The following is a 22,193-nucleotide window of genomic DNA, read 5'->3' as shown; positions in this document are numbered from 1 at the left end:
CAGTGCTCTGTCCGAGTAAAAAGACAGGCCTGAGCTGTGAACAGCATAACAATTCCAGTTTTCCTCATAGGCTTCCCTCATTGCATAAATGACCTACAGGGTATGTCATAGAATTATAGCCTAAAATCTGCTTTGCTTGGGGCGATGCTGTTGTATATTACCCCTCTTATTTTAACTCTCGTTTTTACTCTCTCGTTTCCTCTTTCTTTCTTTTTTTCTTTCTTTCTTTCTTTCTTTCTTTCTTTCTTTCTTTCTTTCTTTCTTTCTTTCTTTCTTTCTTTCTTTCTTTCTTTCTTTCTTTCTTTCTTTCGTCTCAATTTCTCTCTCACACTTTCTATTTCTTTCTTATTCCTCCCTCCCTTTTTCTTTCTCTATTTAATTCCCACTTTCTCCCTTTCTCTCCCTCTTTCTCTCACTTTCTCTCTCTCTCTCTGTTGCTCACTTTCGCCCTCTTTCATTCTCGCTTTTTATTTCTCTCTTTCTCATTTTCTCTCTAATTTTCTCTCTCGTTCACTCTCTCTTTTTTTCTCTCTTTCACTTTTGCTCTCTCTCTTCCTCTATTTCTCTCTATCTCTTTTTCTCTTCCTCTCTTGCTCTTTCTCTTTCTTTCTCTTTCTTTCTCTCTCTCTCTTTCTCTTTCTCTCTCTCCCTCTTTCTCTCTCTCCCTCTTTCTCTCTTTCTCTCTCTTGCTTTCTCTCTAACTTTCTCTCTTTCTCTCTTACTTTCTCTGTCTCTGTCTCTTTCAACCTTAAAGACTATACTTTTTTGGCTCCAGGCAGAAACTGGGGAGAGCAGAACTGTGGCTGGAAAAAACAATCATACAGTTCTCTTTCTATGCCCAATCTCCTTGTGCATGTTTATTTTTATGACAACCAGATTATACATCAGGGATCAAAAGAGCTGTGACAGAACATGTTATAAGTGTTGCTTCTCTAATGCCCCCTTTGTTTATTATATTTATTGAGCAATTAGGCCACCATTTACTAGTTTTTATTATGGGTATGCTTTATTGTTTGAACCAATGTCCTGTAGTTAGTGGATTTAAGAAGACCTTGATCTGCATCTTGGTTGGCAACAGCTGATGAGTGACTGAATTATACCTAATAAATACTCTTGCAGCTTTTCACTTCCTCAAGAGACAAGTCCATGTAGGCAGGCTGTCACAGACTAGTATGTACTTAATGAGCTTACTGTTTTGGGTCTTTTTGTACTAGACACAAATATAAATTCTATGCATACAGTATATGCTTCTAATATGCATAAAGAACAAAGTGGCTAACCTGGGTACTCTTCAGTAGAGTTGGGCAGAGCACCCCCTGGTTCGGTTACCACCAGAACTCCCAAACTGTAAATAGTTCAGACCCAAGCCGCAAACTCTATTAAAGTCTATGGGACCAGAACTTGAAAAATCAAAAAGCCCCCATTTTGAAGGCTTATATGCAAGTTATTGGCCATAAAAAGGGTATGGGGGCCCGGGTACTGACTTGGGAGACATGTATCAATGAAAACATTTTTTTTTTTTAAAAAGATAGTTTTTACATGAGCAGTGATTTTAATGATGATGAAAGTGCAACAATAAAAATTAAAAATTCCTTTAAATATAGTGTCCAGGGGTCCCCTTAATCTGCCTCTAAAGTGGTGCATCTATACTGTGTATAGAACATGCTGCAGCAAAACTGATATTTATAGAAAACAAAAATGACATTGAATTTGCCAGCAATACAATACCATTGCCAGCAATACAAAAATTTTAAAAAAAGGGCCCCCCAATCCCAAAATGCAGCCCAGCAGGTAAGGAGAGGGGGGGGGCATGAGCGAGTGACCCCCCCTTCTGAACCATACCAGGCCACATGCCCTCAACATGGGGGTGGGGACAGGGGCCTCTTCCCAACAACCCTGGGCTGTGGTTGTGGGGGTCAAGGGGGCCCCAGATTTTGCCCCCATGTGAATGAGTATGGGGTACATTGTACCCCAACCCATTCACCAAAAAAGTATCAAAAAAAGAAAAAAACACACAGTTTTTAATTTCTTTATTAAAAATTAAAAAAACAATGTCCCTCAATCGCTGTGTGCCTGCTCCACCATCTGACAGTTCTTAACTAGGTAAGGGATTTAGCCACCTGGCAACATCACATGGTTTCACTGCCCCTGTGTGATGTCACCAAATGATGTCGGCAGGGTCGGTGACATCACTTGGGGCAGTGCCACCAGGTGATGTCGCCAGGTGGACCTGCCCCTTATCTATTTAACTGTCAAAAGGCAGAGCAGGCCTTCCACGGTTAGCCTTCGTTGCGGGCGGAGCTTTTTTTTTTCTTTTTTCGGGTCTGGTGGTGCTGGCGGGCATGGTGATTGACGATGGATCTACATTAGGGAACATTGCTTTTTTTTTTTTTAATAAAGGAATTGTCAAAAACCGCCTCCTGTCCTTATTTATTTTTAACACTTTTTTTGGTGAAGGGGTACCCCATACTCATTTACATGGGGGGGGGGTGGGATCTGGAGGCCCAATTGTTTAGGAGGCTTCCAGATTCCGATAAGCCCCCTGCCCCAAAGCACCCCCCATGTTGAGTGCATGTGGCCTGGTATGGTTCAGGAGGGGGAGTACTCGCTTTTTTACAAATGTCAGTTTTGCTGCAGCAGTTTCTATACATTGTAAAAATGCGCCACTTTACTGTATAGGCAGACTAAGGGGACCCCCCCCCAGCACTATTTTTGAAGGAATTTTCATTTTTATTGTTTCACTTTAAGCATTACTAAAATCACTGCTCCTTTAAAAACAATATTTTCTTAAAACATTTTTTGCATTGATACTAATAATACAAAAAAGTTTTGTTTTTTAAATATTTTATTTTTTTAAAGGAATGCTACTGCAGCAGCAAAACTGACATATATAAAGAAAAAGAATGACATTTAAATTGCTGGCAATAGAATACAATTGCTAAAACTGCACACCAGTTTTTTTTTTTTAAATGACATGGGGTACCCCGCAAAATCCATACCAGACCCTTATCCGAGCATGCAGCCTGACAGGCCAGGAAAGGAGGGCAAGCAAGCAGCCACCCCCTCCTCAACATACCAGGCCACATACACTTAATATGGGGGGTGCTTTGGGGCAGGGAAATCATTGCCCCCCCTTTCCAAAGCACCTTTTCCCTGTGCTGATGGGGACAATTGCCTCTTCCCGACAACCCTGGGCGGTGGTTTTGGGGGTCTGCAGTCAGGAGGCTTATCAGAATCCAGAAGCCTCTTTAACAAGGGGTCTCCCAAATCCCGCCCCCCATATGAATAAGTACATGAGTACTCCTACTCATTCAACAAAAAAAGTGTTAAAAATAAATAAAGACAGGAGGCAGTTTTTGACAATTCCTTTATTAAAAACTAAAAAAACAATGCCCCCCGATGTGGATCCATGATAGATGCACTGGTCAGTGATGTCACAAGGGGGCAGTGCCACCAGGTGTTCCACCCCTTACCTAATTAAGGACCATCAGACAGAGGAGCAGTTATTCGGCAGTTACCCTTCCGCCATGGGCAGAACGATCTTTTTTCAGGTCTGGCGGTACGGGGGGGGGGGGGCATCGTGAATGATGATAGATCTACATTGGGGGACATTGTTTGTTTATTTTTTTCAAAAAGGATTTATCAAAATCTGTCTTCTGTCCTTATTTATTTTTGAAACTTTTTTTGGTGAATGAGTAGGGGTACAATGTACCCCATACTCATTCACATAGGGGGCCCAGGATCTAGAGACTGCCTTGTTAAAGGGGGCTTCCAGATTCTGATAATCCCCCAGCCCACAAACACTCCCAACCACCACCCAGGGCCCTTGTTTGGGGCACACCCCCAGGAGGGGGACGAGGGAACGGCCTTTCCTGGCCTGCCCGGCTGCATGCTTGGTTAAGGGTCTGGTATGGATATTGGGGGGGAGCCCCATAATGCCTTTTTTAAAATTTTGGCTTGGGGTTCCCCTTAAAATCCATACGAGACGCAAAGGGCCTGGTATGAATTGGGGGGACAACGACTTTTTTTATCTTTTAATTTTCTATTGGCTAATTCGGGAATGTTTTTATTTTTTCATTCAGCTGTCATTTGAGAAGCCTGCTGACAGCTGTTGACCTATCCACTGTCAAGCACATGGTGGCTGGCTTCTGGATCCCACTCCTTAACGACCTATTGACTGTGCGCTCAGCAGGGGCACATTCCGCCAAAATGCACAGACAATTTGGGTTGAAACGGCGATGTTTGGATCAAACCTATGCTTGGCCTGATCTGTTCACCCATCCCTACTGTTCAGGTGTCTGATATGCTGTCTGATTTTCATCTAGAGTCATGTATTGCTCTGTAATCTATAGTAGGGTAACTATTCCACCACTGTTGAGCATAATAAATGCAGATATCTTAGTGTAATAAGAGTTTTAGTAGACATTTTGCCAAATGCTTGCAGCTCAGGTGAGAAAGCATAGTTTTCCAGGTCTTTATTCACACCATGTCTGTTGAGCCAAGTTTTTCTGCACACCACTGTCATGTGCCGTGTGTACACCAAATGTATGCAGTGGTGTATAGAAAGACGCAGCTCTGTGGACATGGTTTGAACAAATTTGTTTTGTAGGGGCTCATTCAAATGAGCACAGAGGGCCATACAACAAAAGAATTTAGAGAATTTCTGTGCCTGAGTCACAGATGTTTGCTCTCATCCTCCATTGTACACATAAATCTGTTCTGATGTGCATACAGCCTGTCTGAAAGCCTGTCATTGATTTGTAAAGGCTGTTGGCCTCAGCTGTACACTAACACCTGTGATTCCCACAATCGTACAGAAATATGCTGAGTTCTGTCAGTGCATGGATCTCTGCACCTGTTACAATATAAGCCCTAAGGTGCAGTTTACAAAACAGTTTTCAAACAAAATGTAAGAATATTGAGCAAAAATAATCAGCAAGCTAATTGAATAGGCTTAGTACCCAATTAGTTTAACCACTTTCTGACTGCCCGCCGCAGAAATACTGCAGCAGGCTGGCCCTCCTGCCCAAACTGCCATTAGGTATACGTCGGTCGGATGCCAGCAGCTAGGAGGCGAGCTGCAGCGGGGACTCCAATGCACGGGGCAGGTGGCTCTGATTGCTGCTTGCTCCCAGCGTTCGCTCCCTGCTGAAAGAGAAGGACGGTCAGCTATTGTAAACACAGCTGACCGTTCTTCTCTCTGGAATGATCCCCGAGCTCCTAGGATTCTTCTATATAGGTTTTATAGGTCTCTGTGATCCGTTTACAAGCTCCGCCCCCTTACCGTTAGAAACATGCCCCTAGGTACACATTTAACCCTTTGATCGCCCTGGGTTAACCCCTTCCCTGCCAATAGCATTATTACAGAAACAGTGCATATTTTTAGCACTGATTTCTGTAGTAATGTCACTGGTACCCCCAAAAGTGTCAAAAATGTCAGTTAGGGGTCCGATCTGTCCACCGCAATGTCACAGTCCTGCTATAAATCGCAGATCGCCGCCATTACTAGTAAAAAAAATAATAATAAAAATTACATAAATCTTTCCCCTAGTTTGTAGACGCAATAACTTTTGTTGCGCAAACCAATCAAAATGCGCTTAATGCAAATTTTACCAAAAATATGTAGCAGAATACAAATTGGCCTAAAAGGATAAAAATTTTTGATTTTTAAAAAAAATTTTTTGGGGGGGGGGGGGACTGTTATATAGCAGAATGTGAAAAATATTGTTTTTTTTTTTTTTTTTCAGAAATGCTATTTTTTTGTTTATAGCGCAAAAAATAAAAATCACACAGGTGATTAAATACCACCAAAAGAAAGCTCTATTTATGGAAAAAAAAAGGACATCAATTTATATTTTAGTGCAGTGTTGAATGACTGCGCAATTTTCCGCTAAATTAATGCAGTGCAAAAAATGGTCTGGTCATTAAGGGGCAAATCCTTCCGGTCCAGAAGTGGTTAAAGATTTTGATAAGCCCCCTGCCTGCAATCCCCCATGAACACTGGCCAGGGTTGTGGGGAAGAGGCCCTTGTCCCCATCAACATGTTGAGGGCATGTGGCCTGGTATAGTTCAGGAGGGACTTGCTCGTCCCACCTCTTTGCTGGCCTGCATGCTCGGATAAGGGTCTGGTATAGAATTTGGGGGGGATCCCACGCATTTTGTTTTTTAATTTGGTGTGTTTTTTCAGAATTTTTCATTGCTGGCACTCTTTTGCTGTGATTTTAGCTGTCAGTGGGGAAGCCCGCTGACAGATGATGAGTCATCAGTCGTTAAGGATGAGGCGGCCAGCTTCCAGGCCAGCTCGAAAACCAGCTATTCTTCACACAGAATTTGAATCATTCAATTATTTTTTGACCAATCCGAATTAGAATCATTCTGAAAATTTTTAATTTGATAGAAAATGAATATACTAAAATAAACTAAACGTATCAAAACTAAACAAATTCCGAAACAAAGGACAGCTCGGGAGCCTGCGGGGGCACTGGGTAAGGTGAATATTACAGCATACTCTTTTAACCCTTGCAGTGTGGGTGGGGGGGCACTACAAATGCAATTTTTGTATAATTCCCAGAGTTGTAAACACTGACCCAAGAGATTTAGATATTTATTTCTTGTTATTGTTCAGCAAATGTGATGGTTGGCCTAACTGGCTGTTTATTTAAATGTCTTTATGGGAAAAACAGAAACTACTTTTTTTTTTTTTTTTTTGCACATTTACTTTAGTTTATAAATACTCTGCTCTTATTGGCTGAATGATTATAAAAATATGTTACACACGGGTTATCACCATCAAAATAAATAAGGACAAATAAGAACTTATGCAGGATCTGAAAAATTCTAAAACATCTCCATATGTTTCTATGAATGAAGGACTATTTCAAAACATAGTCACAAGCAAAGTTAAAGTCTTCATTTTAACCATTTTCTGGGTGGTTACTGTGTTTAAGGTATGCATTATTTTTCTGTGTTTAAGGTATGCATTATTTTTCTTGACATGCCTGGCAAAGAATTGGGCTTCATAAACTGAGATGAATGCAAAAAACCCATAAATTGTTTATTCTTTTTTCTAATAAAATGTAAACTGTACAAAGGACATTTAAACTGCCATCTTATGTTATATCACCCATATCTAAATTGTTTTAGACTTAAAGTGATATTAAAGATTTTTTTTTTTTTTTTTAATAACAAACATGTTATACTTATCTTCAAAAACAAAAGAGTGCTGCGCCAGACATAAATCAATCTGTGTATATAGTGAATATAGTGAAAATTAATCTGTGTTTACAATAACTTAAAAACCTAGTATCCATAAATCATACGTGCTTTCCAATAAAACTGTAATCAGAAATCAATAAGTGTATACAATATAAATCAATCCGTGTATACAATAAAAGATAAAGTGTCCATAAATCATAAGTGCATTGCAGGTCCAGAGACGTGGTCACCCAGTACAAGTGATTAGTACATAAAAATGTGCTCCACTCCACCGCCACCAGAGATCAAAGCCTCTCACCTTAGAATTTGACCCAGAACACTGAGCCAAAACACGCTTTTTTACCCCACTGGGGTCAATGGCTATTGTCACCGGATGGAATGGAGGTCTCTAGCAGATGCACAGGGACAAGCTAAATACTCACAAACAGCTTCTTATGATCACGCTTGTAAAACATAAACCGTACAGCTGAGAGGATGCAGCGAGCAGCAGGGAAGGCTCTGCCCCTATACGCTTACGTCTTAGCCAATAGGGCCTGGCAATAGAAAAATGTTTAAAAAATGGCGTAGGGTCCCCCCAATAATCCATAACAAACCCTTATCTGAGCATGCAGCCCAGCAGGTCATGATGGGGGGGGGGGGAGCCAGCGCCCCTCCCCTCCTGAACCATGCCATGCCACATGTCCTCAACATGGGGCGTTGGTGCTTTAGGGCTGGGGGGCTCTGTGCCCCACCACCCCAAAGCACCTTGCCCGCATGTTGATGAGGACCTGGTGGCACTGCCCCCTTTTGATGTCATGGACCGCTGCACGCTGGGTCCGTGACGTCAGAAGAGGTGGTGCCACACGGTGACGTAGACAAGTGTGCCACAAGGTGACGTAGTCAGGTGGCCTCGCCCTTCCCTATAGATGAACTGTCAAACCGAGGAGCCTGCAGTAGGCATAGAGCCTCCTGTGTCGGCGAGAAAAAGAATTGTTTTCATTTTTTTTTCGGGTCGGCGGGCAGCGTGATTGACGGATCTACATCGGGGAACATTGTTTTTTATTTTTTAATGTCAAAAATTGTCTCTGTGTTTTTATTTTTTTTTCACACTTTTTTGATTGATTTTTTCTATGTACCCGTACCCAGTCACATGGGGGGGGGTGGGACTTGGGGGGCCCCCTTGTTAAAGGGGGCTTCCAGATTCTGATAAGCCCCCCGCCTGCAGACTCCAACAACCCCAGCCCAGGGTTGTTGGGAAGAGGCCCTTGTCCCCATCAACATTGGGACAAGGTGCTTTGGGGCAGGGAGGCAGAGCCTCCCCTGCCCCAAAGCGCCCACCCCCCCATGTTTAGGGCATGTGGCCTGGTATGGTTCAAGAGGGGGGCACTTGCTCTTCTCCCCCCTTTCCTGACCTGCTGGGCTGCATGCTCAGGTTAAGGTCTGGTACGCCGTTTTTTTAAATTTTTTTTATTTGGCATGGGGTTCCCCTTAAAATGAAAAGGCCTGGTTTGGACTAGGGGGGGGGGGGGCTCTATGTAATTTATTTTGTCATTTATCTATTGCCAGCATTGTTTTCTTCATATTCATCTGTCAGTCGGGAAGCCCGCTGACAGATGATGACTCATGGTTGTTAACCACTTGCCTTCTGTGCACTTAAACACCCTTCCCATCCAGGCCAATTTTCAGCTTTCAGCGCTCTCACACTTTGAATGACAATTGCGCGGTCATGCTACACTGTACCCATATGAAATTTTTATCATTTTTTTCACACAAATAGAGATTTCTTTTGGTGGTATTTAATCATCTCTGGGTTTTTTATTTTTTACAAAAAAAAAGAAAAAAGACAGAAAATTTTGAAAAAAAAAAAAAAGTTTTTCTTATTTTCTGCGAGTAAATTTTGAAAATAAATTTTTCTCCCTCACTGATGTGCGCTGATGAGGCGGCACTGATGGGCACTGATAGGCTGCACTTATGGGCACTGATAGGCTGCACTTATGGGCACTGATGAGGTGGCACTTATGGGCACTGATGAGGTGGCACTTATGGGCACTGATGAGGAGGTACTAATATGCCGCACTGATGAGCACTGATAGGCGGCACTGATAGGCGGCACTGATAGGCGGCACTGATAGGCGGCACTGCTGGGCACTGAGAGGTGGCACTGCTGGGCACTGAGAGGTGGCACTGACGGGTGGCACTGATGGGCACTGATAGGCGGCACTGATGGACACTAACGGGTGGCACTGATGGACACTGACGGGTGGCACTGATGAGCACTGATGGGTGGCACTGATGAGCACTGATGGGCAGCACCATCAGTGCCCACACTCAGTGCCCATAGTGCTGCCAGTCAGTGCTCATCAGTGCCTAGATGAGCAGGCACTGATGGGCACTGACTGGCAGCACTATGGGCACTGATTGTGGGCATTGATGGGGGCACTGATGGCGGGCACTGTGGGCACTGATGGGGGGGCAATGTGTGTGTTTTTTTACCTTCAGTAATCAGGGCACTGGTGATCAGTGCCCTGATTACATGTCTCTGTGTCCCCAGCGGCTGTCGGCTCCCCCTCCTTCCTCACACTGCAGGCTCCGTGTGAGGAAGGAGCGCCGGCGATGAGAGATGATCTCATATGTTTACATATGAGATCATCTCTCATTGGACGGCTTGATCACGTGGTGAATGGCCGCTGTGATTGGCCATTCACCACGATCTGTGATCGGCCGTGTCCCTTGGACACGGCCGACACAGATTCTCCCCGCTGCGCGCTCGCAGGAGCGCGCGGGGGGCGTGTCACTGGAGGCCGTTTAAAAACGGCCTCCCGAAAATTCGAGTCCGCGCTGCAGCCGTATATAGGCTGTAGCGCGGATGTGAGGAGGCTAAGGATGCAGGCCTCCAACTTCCCAGCCCGCTGCTTAACCACCAGCTATTTCTTCACACAGAATTTAAACTGTTAGACCGTTTTTCAACCAATGCATATTCTAATCATTCTGAAAAGTTGGAATTAGTTGGAAAATTAATGAATGAAACAAATTTTAATGAAAAAGAAACTAAATTAAACTAAAAAGAAACGAAAATAAACTAAACTTATTCCGAAACCAAACTAAATGAATTCTATAATGAACCGAAATAAGTAACATAACGAATACATCCGAAACTAAACAAAATACATTTTTCTGTTCTGCACATGTCAAATAGAATGCATGAAGGTAAAAAACCTTCAGCCTTTGAAGCCACTGTAACCACTTGCCAATCTCAATCAGTATATATACTGCGGCAGGTCGAAAAACGATGTAACTGTTCGTCTCTACGTAGGACCGCTAGTAGGGGTGTGCACGTGCGCCTTTTCGCCACAGAGGGAGCCCAGTGGGCACCAGCGATTGTTCCCCGTGCAGACAGAACGGCGGTCTGCCGTTGTAAACACGGCAGGCCGCTGTTATGTCAGTAATTAACACAGGAATCCTGTGCTTCTCTTATTTAGGAATACAGGTCTCTGTGTTCCTAAATTAAATACAACCCCCACACAGTTAGAAATCACCCCCTAGAGACACATTAACCCTTTGATCGCCCCTGGTGTTAACTCCTTTCCTGCCAGTGTCATTAGAACAGTAATAGTGCATATTTTTGAATTGTCAGTTAGGTGTCCGATCTGTCCACCGCAATGTCGCAGCCTTGCTAAAAGTTTGTAGACGTGATAACGTTTGCGCAAACCAATCAATATACGATTACTGGGATTTTTTTTTACCAAAAATATGTAGCAGAATACAAATTGGCCTAAAATGATGAAAAAATTAGATTCTTAATTTTTTTTATTGGGAATGTTATATAGCAGAAAGTAAAAATATTGCTTTTTTTTTCCAGAATTGTCGTTTTTTTTTTTTGTTTGTTTAAAGCGTAAAAAATAAAAATCATGGAGGTGGTCAAATACCACCAAAATAAAGATCTATTTGTGGGAAAAAAGGACATCAATTTTATTTAGGTACAACATCGCAAGACCAGTGTCAGTTAAAGTAACGCAGTGCCGTATCGCAAAAAATGGCCTGGTCATTAAGGGGGAAACCTTCCGGTCTAGAAGTCGGTAAACATTTTATCATATAACAGCTGAGTATTTTTTGCTCCTGTAAGTCCATCCAGTGTTTTCTGCAATGGGTGCTGGCTGGGCAGGAGTCTGTCCAACTCCTCACATGCTGTGGATATGTATAGAGAAAGGTCCCAAACACCACATACCTAGCAAACCGTTATTAAACAGGTGAAAGCAGCCTGAGCCAGCTTTATCCAAAGCCACCCCCCCCCGCACATTTCATCCCACCCATGGGACTTAAGCCTAGTACACACGCAAAGAATTTCCGCCGACCGGTCGTCCGTCTTTCCTCCAGAGTTGTGTTTTGTTGGTTGGAATGTGCCTAGACTGCACACAAATTTTCCTGCACGACAAAATTCTACTTCAGAAGTGATGTCATGTGTTGGTTTGCTTTCTTTGTGTTCTTTCTTCTCTGAGCATGCCCAGTCTTGCTCATTAGATTTTTCCCTGTCGAAATCTGTACTGACTGCACGAAAATCGGACGTGTTTTGACGGTGGACAAAAATGTTATAGCCTGCACACCAGGATTTTTTCGGCCGAAAAGTAGGAGTCGGTTGTCAGAAGCATTATACTAACAACCTGAAAATCGGCAGATCGGTCGTCGGACGAAAATTCCCGGCCGAATTTCGACGCGTGTATACGAGGCTTTAGTCATAGAGGTTCATGAATAACCCCCATGGGTGGGGTGAGATTAGTATTTTTTGTTGCTTCCTCAACAGCTGAAAAGCTTGTCCTGAAAATTTGGATGTCAAAGCAAATAAAAAAAAATCACTGACAATAATCAGATGTTTTTGTTGCAAGTTTATAGTGCAAAAAAAATAAAAAAATAGTGGATAATAGGCAAATATGTAGCTATAGAAATTATGCACTAGATGATGGATTATAAAGTATCCAAATTCTCTCTCCAGGCAAAACTAATAATACATTTTTTTCATAACGTTTTAACAGTAAAAATCTGGTGCAGCTGTGCATAGTAACCAATTAGCTTCTAACTTCAGCTTGTTCAATTAAGCTTTAACAATAATCTAGAAACTGATTGGTTACTATGGAAAGTTGCACCAGATTCTGTATGCTCCAGTTTTAGTTATTTCCCCCTGACATTATGCTAGTTTGTCACAGCCCATGAATATATATATATAGAATCAACCTGGTGATCCTGCCACAATCCTCCATATGATCTGAATTCCTGCTCCAGCCCAACAACTCTATTTGTTCCACATGCAGATTTAGATGCAGGCTTCCAAAACCCTCTGAAGCTATTTAAAGCTCTATGCACACTTGAAAATGACCATAGTTTTCATTTTCTCCTTTGACCAAATTGGCTAATTTTGGTAAAATCTCCTACTTTTCACTAACATTTTTGGTAAATGAAAACACTTAAAGTGGAAGTCACCTTCTGAAGAAGCCACATGGGAGAGTGGCGTAACACGTAAAGGAGAGCCAGGCAGCATGTATCACTATTGATTTGGCTCTGTTACTCTGTTATAATACAATGCTTGTTTTTTAACTAAATAAATGTGAGTGCATTTCTATCATCTTGGCTGGTATTCGGTTGTGCTTTTTAACCATGATACAGCACTATTAGAGATTGTTTCCTTTATTCTGAGACCCCTGTGGAGTGACCCGTGCTGGGGGAGTTTTACCAGCAGAGGAGGAAGTGAGCAGAGGACCCATTATCTGGTGATTACATTTTTGCTTGATTGACCCTTCTGAGGGTCTTATCCAGAGATGAGCAAACATTATTCCCGGTGACGAAGCACTTTTTGCTATAGGGTGGAGCACATATTGAAAAAGCAACACGCGTGTTTTTCTTTATATGAGGTCGCACTTGAGCACTTTATGTGTAGACTGTTGGGACTCAATGTATAGATTTTTATTTATATTTACTTTGTGCATGCATTTTCCAATGCATCAACATTTCATATGAGGACACACTTGAGCACTTTATGTGTGGATTGTTGTGATTTTATGTATAGGTTTTCATTTATATTTAATCTTATGTATGCATTTTCATAACAAATGTATAGCATAGGATTTTTTTTTTTCAATGTTAGTCACTATTGGGCAGCACTATCACAATTTAATATGTAACTAAACTCACTCAAACAACATTTTCCTATTCTAATTTTGACTATTTCTTTGTTTTTTTCGCTACAAGGCAGCACTTCCTGGTGTCTGTCTAGGCCAAGCCACGCTGCCTACTGAGATTGCTACATCACAGCTACCCCAGCTACCCTAGGAGGCAGTGGTTTACTAAGCTGCAACTTTGCTGCATTTGTGCAGCAGATTTCCACACATGAAAATTCCACCAGGCACTATATGCCCATCCAACAGAAGCTGGCAGGATTGTGCACATGCACAGAAATATGCTGTGCTTGTGTAATTGCACCACTAGTCTCTTTCAGCACCCAAAGGTCTGGAATGTAAAAAGCAGTGATGTGACTTGTGGTGTGTGTGTGAACTTTTGGTTTACTGGTTGCTTTAATATCTACTCAAACTAGCTGTTTGAAAACAGATTTTGTAACAACTAGCTGACCATCTTCTTTCAGGCTGCATTCACATGTTTTGTGAGGATGCAAAAAAACCGTACTGCGCTTGTGGGTTTTTTGGGTCCAACCACGTAGGACAGCCTATTGCTTACAGTTGGCTGCCCTACTGCAGCATTGTAGTCCATGCACCTTTTTGAGCATCTTTTTTTTTCCACATTCGTGTGCCATTAACAATGGATGGCAACGCATGAGTAACAGGAATTTTTCACGCATTTCGTAAACACGAAATAAATTGCACAATTGTAAGTTCATGCTAAAGTGTGAATTCAATGTCTCTTTTTTAACAACACAAAGTCCCTGAATTTAGAGAATCCTAAAATGTTACCAATTCATAGATTTCTGGATTAAATATCCTCTGTAAAAAAAAAAAAGAAAAAAAAAATATATATATATATAGCAATAACCAAAACTGCACTGCACTGCATAAACCAAAGATAAAGAGATATTTATGAAAATTGCATTGTTGTATTTTACAGGTATTTGCATTCCAGTTGCTGAAACTATGTTGACAGCTCATATACCAGAACTTGAAGGGCACCCAAAGAAGAACAGTCACACATCTAGTAAAGATATGAACTGGCAGGATATTAGGAGACATCCCCCTAAAATGCCTCATATAAAAGGTAAGACTACATGCTGCTATATAATAAAGGTTCATGCTTTTAAAAAAGACATGTACATGTGTGACAGAAGTGTTATAAAATAAAATAAAAAATTTTCATATCCTTATGGAGGATCTAAATCTTCCAGGGTCAGGTGCTAGTTTAGGTTATGAAGAACACATCTCCTAAATGAATTAGCGGTTCCAAGGCAGAGAGCTGATTTTAAAGTAAATCTATCTAAAGACAGTCCTTTATTTTTTATAGTTTTGATAGCTGTTGCCTGTTTCCCATTTGAGAGATGTTCTTTCACTTTCTGTTCCTGAAGACACAACACAAAATGAAAGAATATCTGCCAAAAGTAAAGGTAATCCTCTCTTAGTGAATTGTGCCCACATTACAAAGATGTTCCTTCCATTCATGTTACATTAACATGTCAAAATTACTAGAAGATTCTACCTGCCACATACCCCCAATTTTCTGAAATTGTTAGGGCAACCTATGTGATCATAGATCAGGTAATTTTTTTTGGGAGCATTTCATTGATCTCTGCAATCCATTGTTGTAAGGTAGGCAACCTTTATTGGATCCACACTTTAGCTATCAGCTTCTTGGCAGTAAATAATGCCTCATGCAAAAAGGTGTGCAGATCAATGATTCATTCTTAAGACCAAACAGGCATAACCAGGAACCCATGACGCCATGCAACAAGGGTATTATTTATTTCCAGTAAGCCTGAATCTGTGTATATGACCAAAGCAGGTGGAAAAATAAGCCAGAGGACCCTTGACACTTAGGACACAAAGGACTCTCGGCCGTATTTTAGTTTGCTGGTGATTTTTGCCCATATAGACAGTAAAGTCCTAACAAAACTATGATATACTCATAGGCTGGAGTCACATGCAAGCTCTTCATGCCAGCAGTATCATTCCTGAGACCACATCATATAGAGGCATTTTCTTCTAAAAGGTACTAACAGAATCAGATTTTTCCTGTTGGCTTCACCACTTAGGATATGTATCAATCAATCATTAGTTTCCTGGCAATTTTTTTTAAACGTACTAACAAAACAATGACAAGAAGAAAAACAGAAACTCTTGCCTTTTTTGTGTGTCATTATACTTGTTTGCTATTATTGCTATTTTTTTTTTCATTTATTTATAGGACATGAAGGAGACCCTTGCCTTCGTTCAACTGACTGCATTGATGGTTATTGCTGTGCTCGCCATTTTTGGACCAAAATCTGCAAACCAGTACTACGACAAGGAGAAGTTTGCACAAAGATACGAAAAAAAGGCTCTCATGGATTGGAGATCTTTCAGCGATGCGACTGTGCTAAGGGCTTGTCTTGCAAAGTATGGAAAGATGCCACATATTCTTCAAAATCAAGACTGCACATTTGTCAGAAAATCTAAGCCATTAGAATCATTGATATAACAGATTGCGTTCTTGAAGGAGGATACTATTGATCCACATATATGAAGGACATTGGGTACTGAGAATGACACTGAACTGAAAGGGGATGTATATTATGAACTGGAGCTAATGGACCCTTCCTGTGTAAATAAACAATTTGTGACTTTGACATTTCATAAAATGGCATTTATTATGATAACAACGCATGCCCACTGATTTTACAACAATATATGAGCAATAAGTATATAGACGTTATCTTCATTTGTGTATTCTGTTGAAACACTTTAACAAAATCCAAACATAGTTTTTTTTTTTTTTTTATAAGTTTTCTGTGCATTGGCATAGAGTGCTTTACATGAAAAATAGAACAGATTTTGTCCAGGGAATTCAGCTACAGTGTTTTCACATGATGATCAATCATACTGGATTACAGTTACGGTATATCCTGTTCTTTGTCAAAAAAAAGTATTTTTTAGAACACAGAAATCTGGGTCAGCCAATTACTGGCAACTACGATAGGTTTCCAAAAGCTCAATTATGAATAACAGATCTATGCAAGTCAGATATTGCTGACACTGTGCTGACCAGATCTTTATTATTAAATTATACCAATTAAGAGAATGCGTGCCTGCTCAACACAAAGTTCACTGTAGCATTTTAAATGGTTAGCGCACATGTGTTAGCTGTCCAGTTTGATACACTACAGTGATTTTTTTGTGGTTTACAGAATTAATATCATGGAAAAATGGTATTATAAAAAGAGCAAGGCGACACTGTATAATTTGCTAACTAAGAAGAATATCATCATTGTATGATGTTTACTACAGTAAAATAGAAAATATACACAGAAATATATGATAGCGGTGGCTGCTTTGTCTTTTTCATCAGCATTACTTGCCTTTCTTATTCTTTACAGTTATTTATATTGTTCATTATAGACGCCCATGTTCAGGTTCTGATCTGGCTTTCATTAAAATTTTAATAAAATAGTTATATTTGTTTTTTTTTTCATGTAACTGTGTCTTTGATACTAATAGGGTACATAGAAAGGGTCGAAGTGATGCAAACCATGTTAAGGCAGCCTGTTACCATTTAGATAGTGCTGACACAAAGCTTTGGGACTGAATCAGTAAAATAAGTCCCCGTTCACACTAAGGCGACCTGTGAGGCGACCTGGTCGCCTCACAGGTCGCCGTAGGTCGCCTTCCATAGGGAAGCTGCGGACCCGTTCTAATAGGAGCGACACAAGTCGCTCCGACTTAGAAAAAGGGTCCGGAGCTTCTTTGGGGCGACCCGGAGGCGACCGCCATAGACTTCAATGTTATGAAGTCCGTGGCGGCCGCTCCGAGGTCGCGGCGCGCTGCTCGCACCGCGACCTCGGAGGTCGCCCCCCCAAGTCGGATCGCCCCTATGTGAATGGGGCCTTATAGTGCCAGAGTTTTTTTGTGAACACTGTTATTGCAAACAATGCATAAACAAGAAATGTCCTCACCACCAAATACTCAAAGCTTCAAATGTGTTTACACCTGCAGGGATCAGATTTTTAATTCCCAGTACATGAACTCCAGCGGGTGACACTTATTTTAAAAAGCTCAAATGCAAACAATTTGATAGGAAGTTCATTTGCTGCTATTTTATTTCTTTCTAAGGGGAATTTGCATTTGGTGTACATTATATGCAAGACTGTTTAACAGCTCACACCATGATATTGTATAAGTCCACTTCACCATGACCTGTCTAGGTATACCTTCTCATTGGTCCTTAAAGCTGTAAAGCTTTGTTTTTTCTAATAAACTGGTTTGCACAGAGAAGCCCTGATCCTCTTCTTCTTGTGTCCCCCGCCGGTGCTCCAGGCCCTTCCTTATCATCGGGGTGCCCCCGGGGAAAGCTGCATTCCCTGGGGGCACCCATACATGCTCTCTTCCAAGTCCCGCTGATGCGTCCATTGACACAGACGGTGGGGATTGGCCAAGCTCCCTGTACCTATGTCACCGGATTTGATTGATATCAATTGGCTCCCGCTGCTATCAATTTGTCCAATGAGGAGAGAGACAGCAGCGGGAGACACTGCGCTCATGCACATTGCTGGATTGGATGGGCTCAGGTAAGGAAAAGTGGGGGGGAGGGTCTGTGGGGCAGCTGCAGTGCAGAAGATTTTTCCCCTTAATACAAAGAATGCATTAAAGGAGTTGTAAAGGCAGAAGGTTTTTTTTTAATCTTAATGCAGTATATGCATTAATATAAAAAGCTTTATGCATGTAGAAGCCACCCCCAACACCCCCTAATACTTACCTGAGCCCCATCTTTATCCTGCAATGTCCACAAGTCCCGCGGCTGTCCAGGGCTGTCTCTCCTGATTGGCTGAGACACAGCAGCGATGCCATTGGCTCCCGCTGCTGTCAATCAAAGTCAGTTAGCCAATCAGGAGTGAGAGGGAGCGGGTCCGAACTGCAGCTCGGCTCAGGTGCCCCCAAAGCAAGCTTCTTGGAGGGAGGGGGCCAGGAGCAGCGAAGAGGGACCCAAGAAAAGGAGGATGACCACTACACAGAGCAGATAAGTATAACATGTTTGTTATTTAAACAAAAAAAACCATGGAACTTTACACTAGAGTGCCGCATTGGGTTTGGGCTCCCGCGGGAGCGAGCGGTTTTACCTCTGCTGTGGGCGGGAGTGGGCGGTCAAAAAATTTTGTGTAGACCTGCAGGTACCCGTAGGGAGTGGTACAATTTGGTGTAATGTATTTTCCGGCGTATAAGATGACTTTTTTTATAATAAAAAAAGATTCTCCAAAAATCGGGGCTCGTCTTATATGCCTGGTACTGTAGCTTCAGCTAGTTACAGAACATCCCTATTAAAAATGTTAGCCCACTGGATGTGTATACATTGCCTTTGGAAACTTACAGAACATCCCCGTGCTGTAATACTCTATGTACTTTGCTGAGCCAATCACAGCAAGCGGCGTATTCTATTAATGCATACAAAGGCTGCTCGGATTGTCTGAGTCAAAGAGGCGGTCTTATACAACCTTTGCCAATCCGAGCAGGCTTTGTATGCAATAATAGAATACACAGCTTGCCGTGATTGCCTCAGTGTGGTACATAGAGTATTACAGCACAGGGACGTTCTGTAAGTAGCCAAAGCTTACTGTATACACATCCAGCGGACTAAACTATTAAGAATAGAGAAGTTCTGTATGTAGCAGAAGCTACAGTACATATTAGGGCAGATCTAGCGGGCTAAAATATTTAATAGGGACGTGATGGCTCCCCTGATGTTATGAAATGGTGTTGCCTCAGAAGAGGGGGTAGTCTTATATGGCGAGTATGGGGCAAAACCGCAGGAGTGGACACAAACATTGCGGGTGCGGGCGGGAGTGGAACACAAACATTGTGGGTGCGGGCGGTCCTGGTCTTACATTCAGCAGGTGCGGGCAGGTGCGGGTTTAATAAAACAGTCCCGGGCAGGGCTCTACTTAACACTCACTTGGGTGAAAAACCTTAAGGCTTTTGAACCACTTTAACCACTTTACCACCGGAGGATTTTGCTGTCTTCCGTCCAGGCCACTTTTTGCGATTCGGCGCTGTGCGACTTCAACTGACAATTGCGCGGTCATGCGACGCCGTACCCAAACAAAATTTACGTCCTTTTTTTCCCACAAACAGAGCTTTCTTTTGGTGGTATTTGATCACCTGTGCGATTTTTACTTTTTGCGCTATAAACAAAAAAGAGCGTTTATTTTGAAAAAATAACAATATTTTTAACATTTTTTTTATATGAAATTCCCCCCAAAAAAGATGTAAAAACCAATTTTTTTAAAAAATTTTTGGCCAATTTGTTTTCTGCTACCTATGTTTGGTAAAAAAAATCGCAATAAGCGTATTTTGATTGGTTTGCGCAAAAGTTATTGCGTTTACTAACAAAGGGAAAGATTTCTGTCATTTTTGGTGTTTTTTATTTTAACGCGTAATGGCGGCGATCTGCGATTTTTTTTTGCGGGACTGCGACATTGCGGCGAACAGATCGGACCCTTGACTGACATTTTTGACACTTTTGGGGGTACCAGTGACATTACTGCAGTAATCAGTGCTATATATATGCACTGTTACTGTAAAAATGACACTGGCAGGGAAGGGGTTAATTTTATTGGAGAGGGAGGGGTTAATGTATGCCTGGTGCTTACTGACGTGTAGGGGGGGAGGTGACTGTGTGAGTCATGGACAGATCGGATGTCCAGCTATGCTGAACAGTCCGATCTGTCACTCCCTGTCACTATGGAGATCCGCCCGCTGTGTTTACACACAGCGGGCGGATCTCCAGACTCGATCCCCGACGATCGGGTAAGAGCAGCGGCGATCGCCGCTGCTCCTCCCCTGGCCCGACTCCCGCTGTGAATGAAAACAGCGGGAGCGAGCCTCCGGCGGCGCGCAAGCGCCGCCCAGAAGGGGGAGTGTCTGACGACGTTAATACTACGTCGTCAGACGATAACGAGCCACTCTGCCGCAGTAGTATTACTGTGAGCAGACGCAAAGTGGTTAACCACTTTACCACCGGAGGATTTTCCTGCTTTACGTCCAGGCCACTTTTTGCGATTCAGCACTGTACGACTTTAACTGCCAATTGCGCGGTCATGCAATACCGTACCCAAACAAAATTTACGTCCTTTTTTTCCCACAAACAGAGCTTTCTTTTGGTAGTATTTGATCACCTCTGCGCTTTTTATTTTTTGCGATATTAATAAAAAAATGCGACAATTTTGAAAAAATAACAATATTTTTCTACTTTGACAGTTAAAAAATATCCAATATATTCAATTTTTGTCATATATTTAGGCCAAAATGTATTTAGCTACATGTCTTTGACAAAACAATTCTCAATGAGCGTATTTTTAACCGCTTTAAGACCGGAAGATTTTACCCCATTCCTGACCAGGCCATATTTTGTGCTTCGGCACTGAGTTACTTTAACGGACAATTGCGCGGTCGTGCGATGCTGTACCCAAATAGAGCTTTCTTTTGGTGGTATTTGATCACCTGTGCGAGTTTTACTTTTTGCGCTATAAACAAAAAAAGAGCGACAATTTTGGAAAAATAACAATATTTTTCACATTTTTTTATATGAAATTCCCCCAAAAAAATGTAAAAATCTAAATTTTTTAACATTTTAGGCCAATTTGTTTTCTGCTACACTTTTTGGTAAAAAAATCGCAATAAGCGTATTTTTATTGGTTTGCGCAAAAGTTATCACAGCTACTAACTACGGGAAATTTGTAATTTTTATTGTTTTTTTTAACTAGTAATGGCAGTGATCTGCGATTTTTTTTTTTTGCGGGTCTGCGACATTGCGGTGGACAGATCGGACCCCTGACTGACATTTTTGACACTTTTGGGGGTACCAGTGACATTACTACAGCATTATAAAAGAAACTATCAGCGCAAACCAAATAAGGGATGTAAACTCAACACAAAATCACTGTGCGTGAATAAAGTGCATAAATGTGAAACATCAGCGTGTAAAAATAAAAGATATCCAGCAGCATACACCAATCGTGTTCACAAATCACAATAAACTGATAATCATACAAAAAACGTGATGCGCCAGAAATACACAAATAATAAGAGTGATGATAATATATAAATAATTATAAGAGAATCCAGTCCATAAAACACACAATAGTGCTCGTGCTCAGATCCAATATTATATATATATATATATATATATAGTGTCCCAGTGTTCAATAGAATAATCCTGTGGTGACCAATAACACAAATTGTGAACACCGATACCTGAATCCCTCCACCAGATGGATTAGCCTCTCACCTTCCTGCAAGACCCAAACGGGCCAGCAAACACATATATCAAAGATTGTAGGACTCCAGGAAAGGGCCTCCCTGCTTGTCACCTCCGGGAATCGCGAGACATAAATGGGGAAAAGATATGGCAAAATCTAGTGCTCTCTGCTTAATGATTCAAATGGGCTTTATTAAAGAAAATACATTCAACTCACATTTACAAGGCACTCAGCCGTGCCTGCTGTAATGGCAAGATCGTGGTAAGTACACCGGAGAGAAGGTCTGCGCCGGCCACGGGGGGGGGGGGGGGTGGGGTGGAGCGTGTGTGGCCGACGCAGACCTTCTCTCCGGTGTACTTACCACGATCTTGCCATTACAGCAGGCACGGCTGAGTGAATGTAAATGTGAGTTGAATGTATTTTGGACTGGATTCTCTTATAATTATTTATATATTATCATCACTCTTATTATTTGTGTATTTCTGGCGCATCACGTTTTTTGTATGATTAACATTACTACAGTAATCAGTGCTATAAATATGCACTGTTACTGTAAAAATGACACTGG

The 22,193-nt window shown here is 41.8% G+C and overlaps 1 protein-coding gene across 1 annotated transcript in view; it reads left to right on the top strand.

Moving 5' to 3' along the window:
• Positions 1-16,843, top strand: part of DKK2 (dickkopf WNT signaling pathway inhibitor 2) — a 162,610-nt gene extending 145,767 nt beyond the window's left edge. Inside the window, exons 3-4 of the mRNA XM_082275615.1 lie at positions 14,299-14,445; positions 15,586-16,843. Of these exons, the coding sequence (XP_082131741.1) occupies positions 14,299-14,445; positions 15,586-15,836 (398 nt within the window). The 3' untranslated portion in view covers positions 15,837-16,843. The remainder of the gene's footprint in view (positions 1-14,298; positions 14,446-15,585) is intronic.
• Positions 16,844-22,193: the final 5,350 nt, after the last annotated feature.

Source organism: Pelophylax lessonae (assembly GCF_965119305.1).
Source record: "Pelophylax lessonae genome assembly, chromosome: 1".
Classification (NCBI taxonomy): Eukaryota; Metazoa; Chordata; class Amphibia; order Anura; family Ranidae; genus Pelophylax; species Pelophylax lessonae.
Note: the sequence above shows the minus strand (reverse complement) of the source record. Positions and strands in the feature narration are given on the sequence as shown.